The following is a 16,336-nucleotide window of genomic DNA, read 5'->3' as shown; positions in this document are numbered from 1 at the left end:
AATAAATGACCAAGTATAATGTTTTTGTCTCATTTGTTTAACTGGGTTCTCTTTATCTACTTTTAGGATGTGTGAAAATCTGATGATGTTTTCGGTCATATTTATGCAGAAATATAGACAATTCTAAAGGGATATAAACAGTGTAAGTGAAAACTGAGCAGCGTGATGTTGTGTAGTAATTAGCACTGTTGCCTCACAGGAAGAAGGTTCTGGGTTCGAGCCCTGTAGTCGACAGGGGCCTTTGTGTGTAGGGTTTGCATGTTCTCCCCATGTCTACGTGGGTTTCCCCCACAGTCCAAACACATGCAGGTTCGGCTAACTGGTGGCTCTAAATTGCCCACGGATCAAGCTTGGAGAGGGATGGGCTCCGCCAAGTTTAAATACCCCAGACGCACCAATGATGGACTGTTAAAGTCATCAGTGGTGCCCTTACGGCTCTTGCTGGTTATGGGACGAAGAAGAAGAAGTGACAACTAGTGCATTCACCAAGACTCAGTGTTGTGTTTCTATTTTCTCTTCAGCCGAGTTTGGATTAAAAATAAGAGACATTAAAAAAAAAAAGTGTGCAGTTGGAACTGGGAGTCGATCAAAAATGTGTCGGCTCTCAGATGGAAATAAAGAGTCGACCACAAACTTTATACTCAGTTCCACAGTGTTATAGATAGATAGATCTTTATTGGTCCCTTTGGGGATCGATATTCGATCGATTATCGGTTTAAATATCGATTTTAATATCGATTCAACACTTGGGGATGAGTTTTATTCTGGTCACTGTTGAAGATTTAGATGATCAGAAACAGTGGTGTTGTGTTCACTGGAAGCAACTTCCTGAACTTATGAACAGTTGATCATTGCGCAGGTCAGGGTTGCCTGAAAACGGGTGGAATGGCGTGCCAAGCGGAACAAAGCGCTGAAGCGGACCGCTGGTTCTGTAAAAGCCGAACCTCTCCTAGCGAACAGGTTGTATACACACCCGACTGTGAAGGTCCCTCTTGTGGCTCTGTCGAGTGTTTCGTCGCGCGTTCACTGGCACATTACTGCTGCTGGTTTTCTTCACCCGGGAGGTGAAAGAACTTGGATTTAGTCCTCCAGAAGAAGCTGCTCCTTCCGCCATGGCGAGTCAGTGCACAGACAACTGAACTTCAGAAGCGCTTCGGATGGCACTGCAGCTTTGCGTTAACGGAACTTTTAGCACTCAGTATGTTTACTTCGTAAAAGTAACCAGTATAAAACACGTCATGAAAAAAAAAAGTTGTTCGGCTGTTCAGAAAGCCACATAAAATCACACTGAAGCCTATAATAAATGAATCAGAAGTGTGGAAAATAGGTACATATTAATAATAACACTACACGCAGAAGAAGGAAAAAAAACATCCTTTTGACGACATTGATTGGGCGGTGCACAGGTTCAAATACAGGCCCTGTCCTAATTCAATATGTTCCCTTCCCTTAGTCCATTTCATTCCCTTCCTAGTGATGCGGAAACGACAATTGCCCACCCAACCCCCACACTCCTAAGTACAAGTGTCTAGGGGAAGTGCCAGTCGCGTCGTTGGTGTTGCTTTTCTTCTTCTTCGCCTTCTCGTTCATAAACCCCAAAACATTCATTATTGCCACCTAGTGGAGAATTTCAAAAACGTTGAACTTCGATGCTGTTCGTGTTCAGAGTGATACAATTCATCAAGAACTGATGATAGTTCAGGAGTATGTGATTTAAAAATCTCATCTCATTATCTGTAGCCGCTTTATCCTGTTCTACAGGGTCGGAGGCAAGCTGGAGCCTATCCCAGCTGACTGCGGGCGAAAGGCAGGGTACACCCTGGACAAGTCGCCAGGTCATCACAGGGCTGACACATAGACACAGACAACCATTCACACTCACATTCACACCTACGGTCAATTTAGAGCCACCAGTTAACCTAACCTGCATGTCTTTGGACTGTGGGGGAAACCGGAGCACCCGGAGGAAACCCACGTGGACACGGGGAGAACATGCAAACTCCACACAGAAAGGCCCTCGCCGGCCACGGGGCTCGAACCCAGATCTTCTTGCTGTGAGGCGACAGCGCTAACCACTACACCACCGTGCCCCCCTGAAGTAAATAGTATTATTAATTAATTGGAAAGGGGGGTAGGATTAAATAAGCTAATGCTTCTTCCTACTCCTTTTCAAACATGTTAATACTGTTTCCATTGTTTTTAATTGAATTAAGTGTTTTTATTTGTTCTTTTGCTCGTGTTTGTTTTTTTCTCTTCTGTTTTGTACTACTTTGACATGTTTGAAATAAAGCCTTCATTCATTCATTCATTCATTCATTCATTCATAGTTTAGTTTATTTCGAACATGTAAACAAACAATGAATAAATAAGCAGAAAACAAGAAAAGCAAAACAGCATTTGCACAAGAACACGTAAAAAGCCACTAAATTAGAAAATAAACCATAAATAATATAGGTAATAATAATATAATATCAAAATCAAAGCAAAAGAAAACAAAACAAAAATACAAACAAGGACGCACTAAGCAGTTTTGAGTTTACATGTCCGAAAAGGAGTGGGCTGAAGTAAAAACTTATTAATGATCAAGAACTGATCATCATCATCACATCAAGCTTGCTCTGATTCTTTTGACAATATCACACCAAGCATTTCTGTCCATCATCACAGTAGGTTGAGTCCAGAATTACAGGTTGGTCTAAGTCTTTGAAGGCCTTCCAGCACTTCTATGACCATGAGATGGATTCCAAAGAATTAGGTCACCGATCAGCTCATCTTTACTTCGGAAACTATGCCTGGCAAACCTGAGTCTTCTTTCTCATATAAGGATGATTCTCCAACTATGGTACATTTTGACCTGGACATTTTCAGAGAATGTAACATTTTTAAAATAAATTAAAATATTATTGGTATACTTTGTTTTCCCATACTGCCGATACCTTCCATGAAGTTGGCTCCAATGATTTTTCATGAATAATATAGAATTTTCGGCCTTTTTTCTAGACACGGCAAAGAAATCATCATTTCCATCACCTAACAAAAAATGTGTTTTAAAGCAAAAATGTTCAAAGATTTTATGATATAAACATATTTTATCAAAGATCACACTGACATCTGTCCAAATCTAACATTTATTTATTTCTCAGAAATGTAAGTGTAATGATTTTACAATGTTAATTCTGAAAAACGCTTAATATTATGTTACTCTGAAACCTTTAATTTCATAGTATACACTTTCAAATCAGATATTTTTCAACTCATATACATATACCCTACCTTCAACATCACACCTATCAACACAATAACAATCATTGCCTTAACTCTATTTTCAAAATGTGTTTTACCTAAAAACATGTGTGGTTGTGGAAAAGACATGGGGTGGTGGAAATGACATTACAGATATAATTGGTTTTCCACTGAGAGAGAGAGACAAGAGAACAGTAGAATCACAATCAAAAATCAGTCTCACAGATCATTTTGGAAAAAAAACACTGTAAAACTTGCTGTCTAACAGGACAGGGCATATTTGCATTTCACGTCTTTGTAATTTGTTCTAAAAACAATACCAAGATGAATTAGTTAGACAGCAATATTGAAAATCTTAACAATCATAGTGAATAACAATATAACAATCACCTATGACTGACAGTGACTATGTGAAGGACTGTGTGCACTTTACATTATATTTTTACTTAATACAAGAAATTAAGGGCGGCACGGTGGTGTAGTGGTTAGCGCTGTCGCCTCACAGCAAGAAGGTCCGGGTTTGAGCCCCGTGGCCGGCGAGGGCCTTTCTGTGCGGAGTTTGCATGTTCTCCCCGTGTCCGCGTGGGTTTCCTCCGGGTGCTCCGGTTTCCCCCACAGTCCAAAGACATGCAGGTTAGGTTAACTGGTGACTCTAAATTGACCGTAGGTGTGAATGGTTGTCTGTGTCTATGTATCAGCCCTGTGATGACCTGGCGACTTGTCCAGGGTGTACCCCGCCTTTCGCCCCTAGTCAGCTGGGATAGGCTCCAGCTTGCCTGCGACCCTGTAGAACAGGATAAAGCGGCTAGAGATGATGAGATGAGATGAGAGATGAGACAAGAAATTAATGGATGCCAACATTTTTGCCAAAATAGTATTTTATTTTCCATTGTTTAGGCAGCTTCAGCATCATACTGTGAGATTCTGTTCAAATTGTTTTTTTCTTCTATGAAGCCTGAGCCATTTATTTTATTAGTTTATAATTATTGTTTAATTTAGTCTTTAGGAGAGACTGCCTGCACACAGTACTAGTATTAATAGTTTTTTTTCTTACATGAAAGCTGGGGGCGGCACGGTGGTGTAGTGGTTAGCGCTGTCGCCTCACAGCAAGAAGGTCCTGGGTTCGAGCCCCGTGGCCGGCGAGGGCCTTTCTGTGTGGAGTTTGCATGTTCTCCCCGTGTCCGTGTGGGTTTCCTCCGGGTGCTCCGGTTTCCCCCACAGTCCAAAGACATGCAGGTTAGGTTAACTGGTGACTCTAAATTGACCGTAGGTGTGAATGTGAGTGTGAATGGTTGTCTGTGTCTATGTGTCAGCCCTGCGATGACCTGGCGACTTGTCCAGGGTGTACCCCGCCTTTCGCCCGTAGTCAGCTGGGATAGGCTCCAGCTTGCCTGCGACCCTGTAGAAGGATAAAGCGGCTAGAGATAATGAGATGAGATGAGACATGAAAGCTGAGGCATTTATATTATATTTGAAGGTAACTTCATGTTGTGCTGTGAGGTTCTCTGCACTTTAACTTTTGAACCAACAGGAGCATTTGGATAAGTAAAGCCTATTTTTCTGCATGTTTGTAGTCCTGGTAATCTTTTATATTGGTAAAGTTGTTTATAGGACCATTTCTCAGTGTCTTTGTTTTTTTAATCAATAGTTTTTCAGTAATAACTTAATATTTAACATATCACTCAATTTTAATCACAAAAAGAGAAAATCGCAACAATTTCTCGCAGCTTTCACTTCCTCCCGCAATGTAATCGCAACAAAAACCTAAAAAACACCGCAACTTTCATCGCAATTTTTTGGGAAAAAAAACCCCGCAACATCAGACATTTTAGCCCGCAACAATCACAAAAAAGGCCCGCGGAATCCTGGGGGACTGGAAAGTATCCTGAATATGTTCAGGATATTAAGTATCCCGGCTTTGCGTTTGCGCATGTAAACACCTTTTCCCAAATTCAGTATGCCGAATAAGCCCTTATCCCCGTCTCTGAGAAATCAGGAAATGCTCGGTTACGGTCTGATCGTGCGCTGGTATAAATTTACCATGCGCAGACCGATTTTTTCCCCGGTCAACTTCCGGGAAGTCTAAATTTACCATTTCTTGCTACGATTTTGTACCGAGCATTTCAACACATTTGTGGACTAATAGAACGCGAATTGTGACTACAATTGTGAGATTTGATTATCAGTAGACAAGAATGGTTTGGATTGAATTTTATTAGTATATATGTAAATGAAGTTAATAAAGTTGTTCAAAACACTTTACATTCTGACTTAAATCAATAGACCCTTGTCTGTGTCTATGTGTCAGCCCTGTGATGACCTGGCGACTTGTCCAGGGTGTACCCCGCCTTTCGCCCGTAGTCAGCTGGGATAGGCTCCAGCTTGCCTGCGACCCTGTAGAACAGGATAAAGCGGCTACAGATAATGAGATGAGATGAATAGTAGTGAATACTTTACGCATGAGTTTGACATTATTTCATTATTAACTTTAAAGTGAAACAAGGTCAAAGACCCAAAGTCTGACCTAGGGACAGAGGCAAAATGGCTAAAAACACATATAAAATGCCTCCCATTTTATAGAAAACATCATAGTTGAACCATTATTATTTTTTTCCAAGTCCCCCTTAATGAGTAGTAAGTGTGGAAAAAAAGTAGAAATGTTCTTTGTTTTTTAAAATATCTGCCAGGGACAAGAAATGCACCATAGTTGAAGAATCACCCATAACTTCTGAAATGGGGGCAAGATTGCCATAAAGTTGGGTTTTTGTAGGATGTTCCTGCCATGAGATATTGAGGATGGCTCTGAGCATCCCGGTATATAGTTGCCATTTAGTCTCATCTCTCATCTCATTATCTGTAGCCGCTTTATCCTGTTCTACAGGGTCGCAGGCAAGCTGGAGCCTATCCCAGCTGACTACGGGCGAAAGGCGGGGTACACCCTGGACAAGTCGCCAGGTCATCACAGGGCTGACACATAGACACAGACAACCACTCACACTCACATTCACACCTACGGTCAATTTAGAGTCACCAGTTAACCTAACCTGCATGTCTTTGGACTGTGGGGGAAACCGGAGCACCCGGAGGAAACCCACGCGGACACGGGGAGAACATGCAAACTCCGCACAGAAAGGCCCTCGCCGGCCACGGGGCTCGAACCCGGACCTTCTTGCTGTGAGGTGACAGCGCTAACCACTACACTACTGTGCCGCCCGTTGCCATTTAGTGTGTTCTCCAATTTTTTTGTAAGGGTCCAGGTTGAAAAACCATAGAGCAAAACAGATTCAACTACAGCATGGAAATAGTTTTTCTTAACTTCGTTGGGAAGATTTGATTTCCAAATAATTGAGAGCCATTTAAGAGCTGGCAATTCTGACATCCGAAAGAACTGATGCCACACAATAATTTTCTCCATTCTCAACTCCAAAATCCAATACACAGTCCTGGCAATGAAATCTAGTGCCATTTAATTCAATATTCCATTATCATGATTCATACCGGTATGATTTCATGGAGAGGGTGAGCAGCTTCAAATACCTGGGTGTTCACATCAGTGAGGACACTTACTGTAACACCACACAGCTGGTTAGGAAGACTCAACAGCGACTGAGGAGGCTGAGGAAGTTTGGTATGTCGCCCAAGATCCTCAGCAACTTCTACAGCTGCGTGATTGAGAGCATCCTGACCAACTGCATTACTGTGTAGTACGGCAGCACTACGGCTATGGACCGCAAACGCCTGCAGAGGGTGGTGAAGACTGCTGAGAGGATCACCAGAACGCCACTGCCCTCTCTGCAGAACATCTACCACTGCAGAGTCCACAGGAGAGCTGCCTCCATTCTCAAGGACCCCACCCACCCCCAGCATGGACTGTTCACATTCCTACCCTCAGGCCAGAGGTACAGAAGTGTGAAATGTGAGACTGTCAGGCTAAAGAACTCTTTCTTTCCCACCGCCATCAGACTCCTGAACAGCTGACAGGACTCTATAACCACAGACTACCTCCCTGTAAACTGTCCTTGACTGTTTACATTTGTTTACATTTGTTTGCACATTACTGCCCTTTTTGATGCTACGTCCGATCATTGCTTTATTTTTGTATTACACGACCTATTTTGCACTACATTTACCTTTATTTTGTACTATACTGGGTGTTTTTTGTGGGTTTTTTTTTTGCTTTTATTTTGCACTTGCCTTTACTTTGTATTATTTCTTCCACCTGTTTATTTATTTGTAATTGGCATTCATGGTGGACAGCAAACTAAGAATTTCATTGTGCAAGAGGACATGTCCTTACTGTGCATATGACAATAAACACTTTGAACTTGAACTTCGAATATGCCATCTCCGGTGTTTCAAGTTTACTGATTATTTATCTGATAGATCTTACAGACCTATAGAAGTCAACAGCTTGTCTTGGCCAATGTGCATGGACTACACATATTGTAATTAGTACGGTAAATTCATTGATTCAAAGCGTACCAGTGTCATTACAATTTGGGCCATAAGTATTTGGACATTTGCACAATTTTAATAATTTTGCCTCTGTATACCACCGCAGTAGATCTGAAACGAAGTCATCAAAATGTGATTGAAGTGGAGACTTTTATCTTTAATTCAAGGAGTTCAACTAAAACACTGTATGAACCGTTCAGGAATCACAGTCATTTTTTTACACAGCTCCTTCATTTTCTTAGGTGCAAAAGTAATTAGACATTTGACTAATAAATAGCATCATGGCCAGTTATAGCCTATTTACTTATTATTTCATGACTATTTTATTTGCATGATTTTTTTCCCCTTTCAAATTCATTGTCGTGGTTTACTGTGATAATACTACAAAGAGTGTGGTACTGTCCAAATACTTACCGTATGAACCCAACTGTAAGAGACATAAGCAAACCAGAGGTGTTTGCTTTCAGACTACACAGGAAGCTTGGTCTTCCCTAAAATTTAATTGAAATATGGCAATGAAATGTTTCTATATTAAATGTGACCTCCATGATTATTGGCACCCCTTGTAAAGATTCGTAAAAAGGGTTAGAAAAAATATGCCCTCTCTTATGTTCTCTCCTCTTCAGCTCACCCCACAGGTTTTCAATGGGGTTCAGGTCAGGGGACTGAGATGGTCAGGGTAGAAGCTTGATTCTGTGATCAGCGAACCATTTTTGTGTTGATTTGGACATATGCTTCGGATCATTGTCCTGCTGGAAGATCCAGTGACGACCCAGTTTTAGTTTCCTGGCAGAGGCAGCCAGATCTTGATTTAAAATGTCCTGGTATTTCATGGAATCCATGATGCCATGTACCCTAACAAGGCTTCCAGGGGCTTTGGAGGAAAAACAGTCCCAAAACATCACAGAACTTCCACCATAGTTGGAATCGGGTTCTTTTCATTATATCCATCCTTCTTTTTACGCCAAACCCACCTGGAGTGTTTATTGTCAAAAAGCTCCATTTTTGTAACATCAGACCAAAGAACACGGTTCCAGTCAAAGTTGTAGTAGTGTTTCACAAACTTCAGGTACTTACATTTATGGTTAACTGACAGAAAAGGCTTCTTCTTTTTTTTTTCAAACCATCCAAATAATCTGTTGGCATGGAGGTGGCACCTGATGGTGGTTTTGGAGACTGGAAACCCCAAGATTTTACTTTTCCTTGTAATTCACCAACAGTGATCCTTTGGGGATTTTTTTTTTTGCCTTTCTTACCCTCTTCACTGTATCAGGGGGTAAAATAAACTCGGATCCTCTTCCAGGCAAGTTTGTAACAGTTCCAGTTGGTGTCCAGTTTTTTATTATTGCCCTAACAGTAGAAATGGACATTTTTAGGTGAGTAATTTTTTTTTTTTGAGAACCATTCCCTGACTTATGAAGGTCAACACACTTCCCCTCATTTGGTTTGTGTGTTCTCTCTTGTCTTTCCCATGTTGATGGATGACTAAGGGAATTTGGCCTCTGTGTCGCCTCATATTTGTTCCCCAGTTAATCAGGAAGTCACGGATTACAGCTTGAAAGTTCCTACACACTCCAATCAACTCAAAAATCTCCAGTTTAAATGGGAAACGTCCTTCAGTTACATTGTGTTCACTATCATTTCCAGGGATCCCAGTAATAGTGCCACATGTGCTTTTGTTGAAAATAACTGCTTCTTGATGAGGGATTTGTTTTTCTTTGAATAAATTAATTTTATGTACTGTCTGTTATATCTATGAGCTTTCACATGCAAAACAATCCACACAAATGACAATCCTTTGGGATATGTGTCATTCTTTAATCTCTAGTATATGAACGAGGGATAAAAGAATGACACAGCTCTAAAAGGATTGTCATTGTGCCCTTCACATTGTGCCCTTTCAGTCAGATGGTGTTTCATGGGTGGAAGTTTTAATGGAACAACGCAGCATGTTGACGTTTTTGAGTTACTCTTTCAGTGAAGCCAGTGACGATGGAGAAGTCTAACTCTTCAGCATATGAATGGACATATGAATATTACTATGATTACCTGGATCCTGTAGCTGTGGATGCAAGTAAACTCAAATACAATAGATGTGAGTTTGTCTTGTGTCTGAAATGGATGCATGTAAGTAATCCTTAAAATTGATCACAAAATGCAAAATATCAGCCTGTTCTCTAATTTACTTTAGATTCTATCGTTATAATATTCTGGATCACTATGGCTGCCTTTATTGGACTATTATTCTTGATTCTGTCAAGTATCTCAGGAACTAAGCAGCTCCCAAGGTAAGGGCTAACCAATACTTTCAGTATTCCAGATTGCCATGAATTGTGTAAGAAACCATTGCAAATAATTAATAGTATATTAATTAAACATTAAATACATGGTTGTTAGATTCAATATTAACCAAAATATTCACTAATATTTTAGCATGACATCACTGATGATGTTCACTTAATATGAGAAGCCATTTTGATTCCAATTACTGTGACAAATTAACTTTTAAACTCACATTAAAATACTATTTTGGTCTATACAGGCCAGTAATACTCCAAGTAATTGTGTCAAGCCTAGGATCGACAGTTACAACATTTAACTAATTATAAATGTAATCCATTATATCTCACTTGATATTGTAGAGATAAATTGGTAAAAACAGATCTCTTGTGTTGTACAGGCATCAGAGTGGTAGGAGAAAGCCAAGAAGAGAAAGAAATTCTTCCTCTAAAACTGTGGTGTGATGATTGTTCAGACAAAAAGACGTCACCGTGCAGTTTGAGTGCAGAATGATACGTTTTACTCTCAGTTGTCTGAATACTCTGGACCAAACAGACACAGTAAATATCTACATAAAGAGTTGTTCTGTTTTATGCTGCTTTTATTTTATCTTCACAGAGAAACAAGTCTCACCTTCCTCTGTCTCTGTTGTGTGTGTGTGTGTGTGTGTGTGTGTGTGTGTGTGTGTGTGTGTGTGTGTGTGTGTGTGTGTGTATTTACAGTAGGAGGTATGTAAAGGTTTGTGTTAATATTCATCAGTATGTCCTGTATGTATGTATGAACTCCTGACATGTTAAATAAAGCAGTAAAATATAAAATGTACATTCCTGGTTAAATAAAGTGAATTAAGTTGTATTAGAAGGCAAAAAGAGATCACAGTTATTACAGCAGTTTTCAGACCATTCAAGATAAAGTAATAAGTTAATTATATTTGAAGTGGAAAGGGAAACCATCAGTATGTTTAAATCTAAATAATCCCAATATTATAGCTTTTATTTGGACAGTAATTCATGTATACCCCTAACATATAATAGACTATAATATATTATTATTATTATTATTATTATTATTATTATTATTAATACATACAGGACACTTTTTCAATGGAATAAAAATGTGTTCTATTCCCTTCTAGCAGGTTCCATTCATTTGGTTTGATAGTATGCAATACTGTTAGCATATCGCTTATCCTACGTGTATTACTTCACTCTACCCAATGGAGAATGAGCGTTGAATATGGTTTACGATATTGCATGGTTGTCAAGGCAACGTGATGTCACACATCGGAGATCCGAGCGACTGTGACAATTTGTAAGCAAACATGGCCGCCAGGTTCACTTCGTTAAATACAGAAGATTCTGAGAGAAGTTTGAAAGAGAAAGATAGCTAAACACCCAAAAGGAATGTATAATAATAATAATAATAATAATAATAATAATAATAATAATAATAATAATAATATCAGCTGGCTTTTTTTCATGGTCTATCAGATATATTCCATTCAGTAATCATGATATTGAACTCATCTTTGACTCGTTCAGTATCATGCTAGCTGAATGGAATATATCTGATAGACCATGAAAAAAACCCAGCCAATATTATTTTAATATAATATAATATAAAGAGGACAAAATGAGTGTCATAATTAGGCCACATGGAACAATGTTTTATGTTTTATTTACCAGCTATACCACAAGATCTTACTTTCTTAATGCTAACAAACAACTAAAGCTATATAGCTGAATGATTAATATTACTATACAATTACTACAAGTTTGGCGCTACAGCCTATAATGAATTGGGAATCATATCTGTTACATTTAATATTATGCTATAGTTCTTTAATACAGACGCTGATGTGACACCATAATTAAAGAAATGGTGTACATATTACATGGCAAAAATTGTGTGCCTCTTTAACTGCATCACAATCGATACCCGTTTAATGTTGTGATGAGAGAGAGAGAGAGAGAGAGAGAGAGAGACTCAAGGCTAGAGGTGCTGACCTTGTACTGTGAAGATAAGCATTATTAATTACTTGCTTTGTCTTGTTTAACACTAATGGTGTTTTGCTTGATTGACATGATTTATTTGTTCACGAGTCCATCACAAGGCTGGATACAGAGATAAATGACGCACCATTACCTTCAAATGAAAGCTGCATAGAAGAAAAACACAGTGAGCTACACAGATTTATCAGTAGGCGTCAGAATCACACATCAGAATTCTCACACAGATTGAATAGGCACAATCATTTTCCTCTCAAACATGAAACTTTTTGTCTTTTGGAAAGATCAGAGAAGAAACGTACTACCTGATACAAATTGAACAATGATAAAACCATTCTCGACTGCCAGCATGGTTTCCTTTACCTAGTACCTGGTCACCATTTTGACCATGACCTCATTTTGTCACCTAAAAAAGTCCCCAGTACATCATGCGCTATTCTCATTTTTCTTAAGGAGGTGAGAAGATTCAAGATATACACTGTAATGCAAAGAGAACATTTATAGATTTAATAATTGCACATGAAAGAACAATATTTCATATACACGCTGTCTAAATGGCGGCACGGTGGTGTAGTGATTACCACTGTTGCCTCACAGCAAGAAGGTTCTGGGTTCGAGCCCAGCGGCTGACGAGGGCCCTTCTGTGCGGAGTTTGCATGTTCTCCCCGTGTCCGCGTGGGTTTCCTCCGGGTGCTCCGGTTTCACCCACAGTCCAAAGACATGCAGGTTAGGTTAACTGGTGACTCTAAATTGACCGTAGGTGTGAATGTGAGTGTGAATGGTTGTCTGTGTCTATGTGTCAGCCCTGTGATGACCTGGCGACTTGTCCAGGGTGTACCCCGCCTTTCACCCGTAGTCAGCTGGGATAGGCTCCAGCTTGCCTGCAACCCTGTAGAACAGGATAAAGCGGCTAAAGATGATGAGATGAGATTCATAACAGAATGGAATGTTTATAGAGTATTTGGAATCCTATTGCAATAAATGGAATTAAAGCAGAATTAAATTCTGAGCATATAAAAAATGACATGCTTGAAATATTCAGAATTTTCTATTCCATTCAGAAAATATATATTTTTTGCAGTTTGCTGTAAATATTACAATATCAGTCGACATTTTATATTTTGGTTCGAGGAATGACATGCAACCTTTGACCTGGATTTTCATGTGGTTACAATGTCAGTTGCCTGTTGACATTTATTGGTAAACCACAGAACTAGAAATTAATACAAACAGCAATGAATGATTAACAAAACGTGATCTACAAAAATACTTGGAAAGTGGAACAAAAAGATTTCCTGACACAGGTTAAACATTATCAGTTCATTTATTTACAAACATTCGAATTACTTCCTCATTTACATAAGCCGACATCGATATATTTATATAAAATATATTTTGTACTAAATATGTCTATCTAAAACAAATTTTGAATAAAAACTATGTTCTGTTAACTTAATACCAGATACCGATGATTAAAAAAAAAAAATCATCTGGATGTCAATAATTGTGGAACGGTGTCGATAACTGTGGACAAAGGTGTCGATAATTGTGGAACAGTCTCACGTGATCTGATACGCTCAGTAATCAGGAATCAACTCATTTTTTTCCAGTGGAAGTTTGAGTAATTATTCATGCACAATTTACGTATTGAAAGTCTTTTCTACTTTTGCAACGGTCCAAAGATCGTTAAGGTGTCGATAATTGTAGCCGCCGCTCTAGTTTGTAAAGTATCGGAATGTTTAAAAAAAATATCTTACATTGGAAAAGATTGTCAGTATATCTCATGGGTGGTGTATCAGTGGGATTTACGGCCAATCAGCAGCTGTTTTAAATTCATAGCTACGAGGTGGTGGAGGCATTATGTTTTTGGTTATCCATGTATCTGTGCATCCGTCCATCTATGCATGTATCTGTGTGTCTGTCGGTGGAGACATTCCCGTCAACACCACTGGCTTGACGCTGTCTTTCTTTCTCTTTCCCTCTTTCCTTTGCCACTTTCTCTTCCTATCCCTCTCTTTTTTTGTTTTGTTTAGCACAATTTAAAAAAAAACACATTAGACAAAGAAGATAAAAGTACGCACTATAGTGCAGGGAGAGGCAGAAAGCCTAACAGGCTTATTTGAAGCCTTCACCTATAACAAAATCTCAACGTTTTACAAAATTTTACTTTAACATATTGAAAATAATAAAAGTGTGTCACTTTTCATTCCTTCTTTCTTTTCCCTTTTATTCCTTCTGTTCCCTCTTACAATTTATCTCATTCTTTATTTTCCCAGTGAGTCATTCTTTCCCTTCCACTAATTTTTTCTTCTTCCTACTCTTCTCTTCTTTCTCCCTTCGTTGCTTACTTTCGTTCATTCCTCCATCACTTGCAGCTGCAGTGTAAACACTATTTCCTCGAGACATTAATCTGGTTAGCTGGACGACCTTCATGGCCTGGATTACTGAAAGATGAATAAGAATGCAGACAATTTAAAAACTTGCTCAATCCACTAAGTTTATTGGGCAAATAAAACGTTTAGCATAAATTCATCTGTTTTTGTTTATGGGTGTAAAATGTCCAGAAAGCAAGAAAAATCCAAACCTGCAGCTAAAATGATGAGTGAAGGGACTTTGCAACAAACATATAATTAACTGCTTTAATTTACACAATTTTTTACAAGTTAACAAAAAACATAGTATTGACTGAAGAATTAAGACAGGAATCTCTTGAAGGCCACCTGTTCAAGTGATACATATTTGAAGCTCATCGATGCCCCTTCTCTGTACAGTTTTCTCTATGTACAGTGGTGCTTGAAAGTTTGTGAACCCTTTAGAATTTTCTCTATTTCTGCATAAATATGACCTAAAACAACATCAGATTTTCACACAAGTCCTAAAAGTAGATAAAGAGAACCCAGTTAAACAAATGAGACAAAAATATTAGACTTGGTCATTTATTTATTGAGGAAAATGATCTGATATTACATATCTGTGAGTGGCAAAAGTATGTGAACCTCTAGGATTAGCAGTTAATTTGAAGGTGAAATTAGAGTCAGGTGTTTTCAATCAATGGGATGACAATCAGGTGTGAGTGGGCACCCTGTTTTATTTAAAGAACAGGGATCTATCAAAGTCTGATCTTCACAACACATGTTTGTGGAAGTGTATCATGGCACGAACAAAGGAGATTTCTGAGGACCTCAGAAAAAGCGTTGTTGATGCTCATCAGGCTGGAAAAGGTTACAAAACCATCTCTAAAGAGTTTGGTCTCCACCAATCCACAGTCAGACAGATTGTGTACAAATGGAGGAAATTCAAGACCATTGTTACCCTCCCCAGGAGTGGTCGACCAACAAAGATCACTCCAAGAGCAAGGCGTGTAATAGTCGGCGAGGTCACAAAGGACCCCAGGGTAACTTGTAAGCAACTGAAGGCCTCAATCACATTGGCTAATGTTAATGTTCACGAGTCCACCATCAGGAGAACACTGCGCAGCAATGGTGTGCATGGCAGGGTTGCAAGGAGAAAGCCACTGCTCTCCAAAAAGAACATTGCTGCTCATCTGCAGTTTGCACAAGATCACGTGGACAAGCCAGAAGGCTATTGGAAAAATGTTTTGTGGACGGATGAGACCAAAAGAGAACTTTTTGGTTTAAACGAGAAGCATTATGTTTGGAGAAAGGAAAACACTGCACTCCAGCACAATAACCTTATCCCATCTGTGAAACATGGTGGTGGTAGTATCATGGTTTGGGCCTGTTTTGCTGCATCTGGGCCAGGACGGCTTGCCACCATTGATGGAACAATGAATTCTGAATTATACCAGCGAATTCTAAAGGAAAATGTCAGGACATCTGTCCATGAACTGAATCTCAAGAGAAGGTGGGTCATGCAGCAAGACAACGACCCTAAGCACACAAGTCGTTCTACCAAAGAATGGTTAAAGAAAAATAAAGTTAATGTTTTGGAATGGCCAAGTCAAAGTCCTGACCTTAATCCAATCGAAATGTTGTGGAAGGACCTGAAGTGAGCAGTTCATGTGAGGAAACCCACCAACATCCCAGAGTTGAAGCTGTTCTGTACAGAGGAATGGGCTAAAATTCCTCCAAGCCGGTGTGCAGGACTGATCAACAGTTACGGCAAACGTTTAGTTGCAGTTATTGCTGCACAAGGGGGTTACTCCAGATACTGAAAGCAAAGGTTCACATACTTTTGCCACTCACAGATATGTAATATTGGATCATTTTCCTCAATAAATAAATGACTAAGTATCATATTTTTGTCTCATTTGTTTAACTGGGTTCTCTTTATCTACTTTTAGGACTTGTGTGAAAATCTGATGATGTTTTAGGTCATATTTATGCAGA

At 39.3% G+C, this 16,336-nt stretch overlaps 2 protein-coding genes across 4 annotated transcripts in view; one reads left to right on the top strand and one right to left on the bottom strand.

Annotated features, from left to right (window-relative positions):
* wdr62 (WD repeat domain 62) overlaps window positions 1–1,460 on the bottom strand; it is a 58,684-nt gene extending 57,224 nt beyond the window's left edge. For 2 of the 3 annotated variants that reach the window (XM_060944094.1, XM_060944093.1), the window contains exon 1: window positions 974–1,460. In XM_060944094.1, coding sequence (XP_060800077.1) covers window positions 974–1,114 — 141 coding nt within the window. In that variant the 5' untranslated portion in view covers window positions 1,115–1,460. The remainder of the gene's footprint in view (window positions 1–973) is intronic. The other variant, XM_060944092.1, reaches the window with a different exon arrangement.
* Window positions 1,461–9,690: 8,230 nt separating this feature from the next.
* Window positions 9,691–10,442, top strand: LOC132901141 (melanocortin-2 receptor accessory protein-like). Its single transcript, XM_060943494.1, has 3 exons — window positions 9,691–9,793; window positions 9,890–9,986; window positions 10,379–10,442. The coding sequence occupies exons 1-3, from the start codon at window positions 9,691–9,693 to the stop codon at window positions 10,440–10,442; spliced, it is 264 nt and encodes an 87-aa protein (XP_060799477.1).
* Window positions 10,443–16,336: the final 5,894 nt, after the last annotated feature.

The sequence above is a fragment of the Neoarius graeffei genome, chromosome 17 (assembly GCF_027579695.1).
Source record: "Neoarius graeffei isolate fNeoGra1 chromosome 17, fNeoGra1.pri, whole genome shotgun sequence".
In the NCBI taxonomy this organism is placed as follows: domain Eukaryota; kingdom Metazoa; phylum Chordata; class Actinopteri; order Siluriformes; family Ariidae; genus Neoarius; species Neoarius graeffei.
Note: the sequence above shows the minus strand (reverse complement) of the source record. Positions and strands in the feature narration are given on the sequence as shown.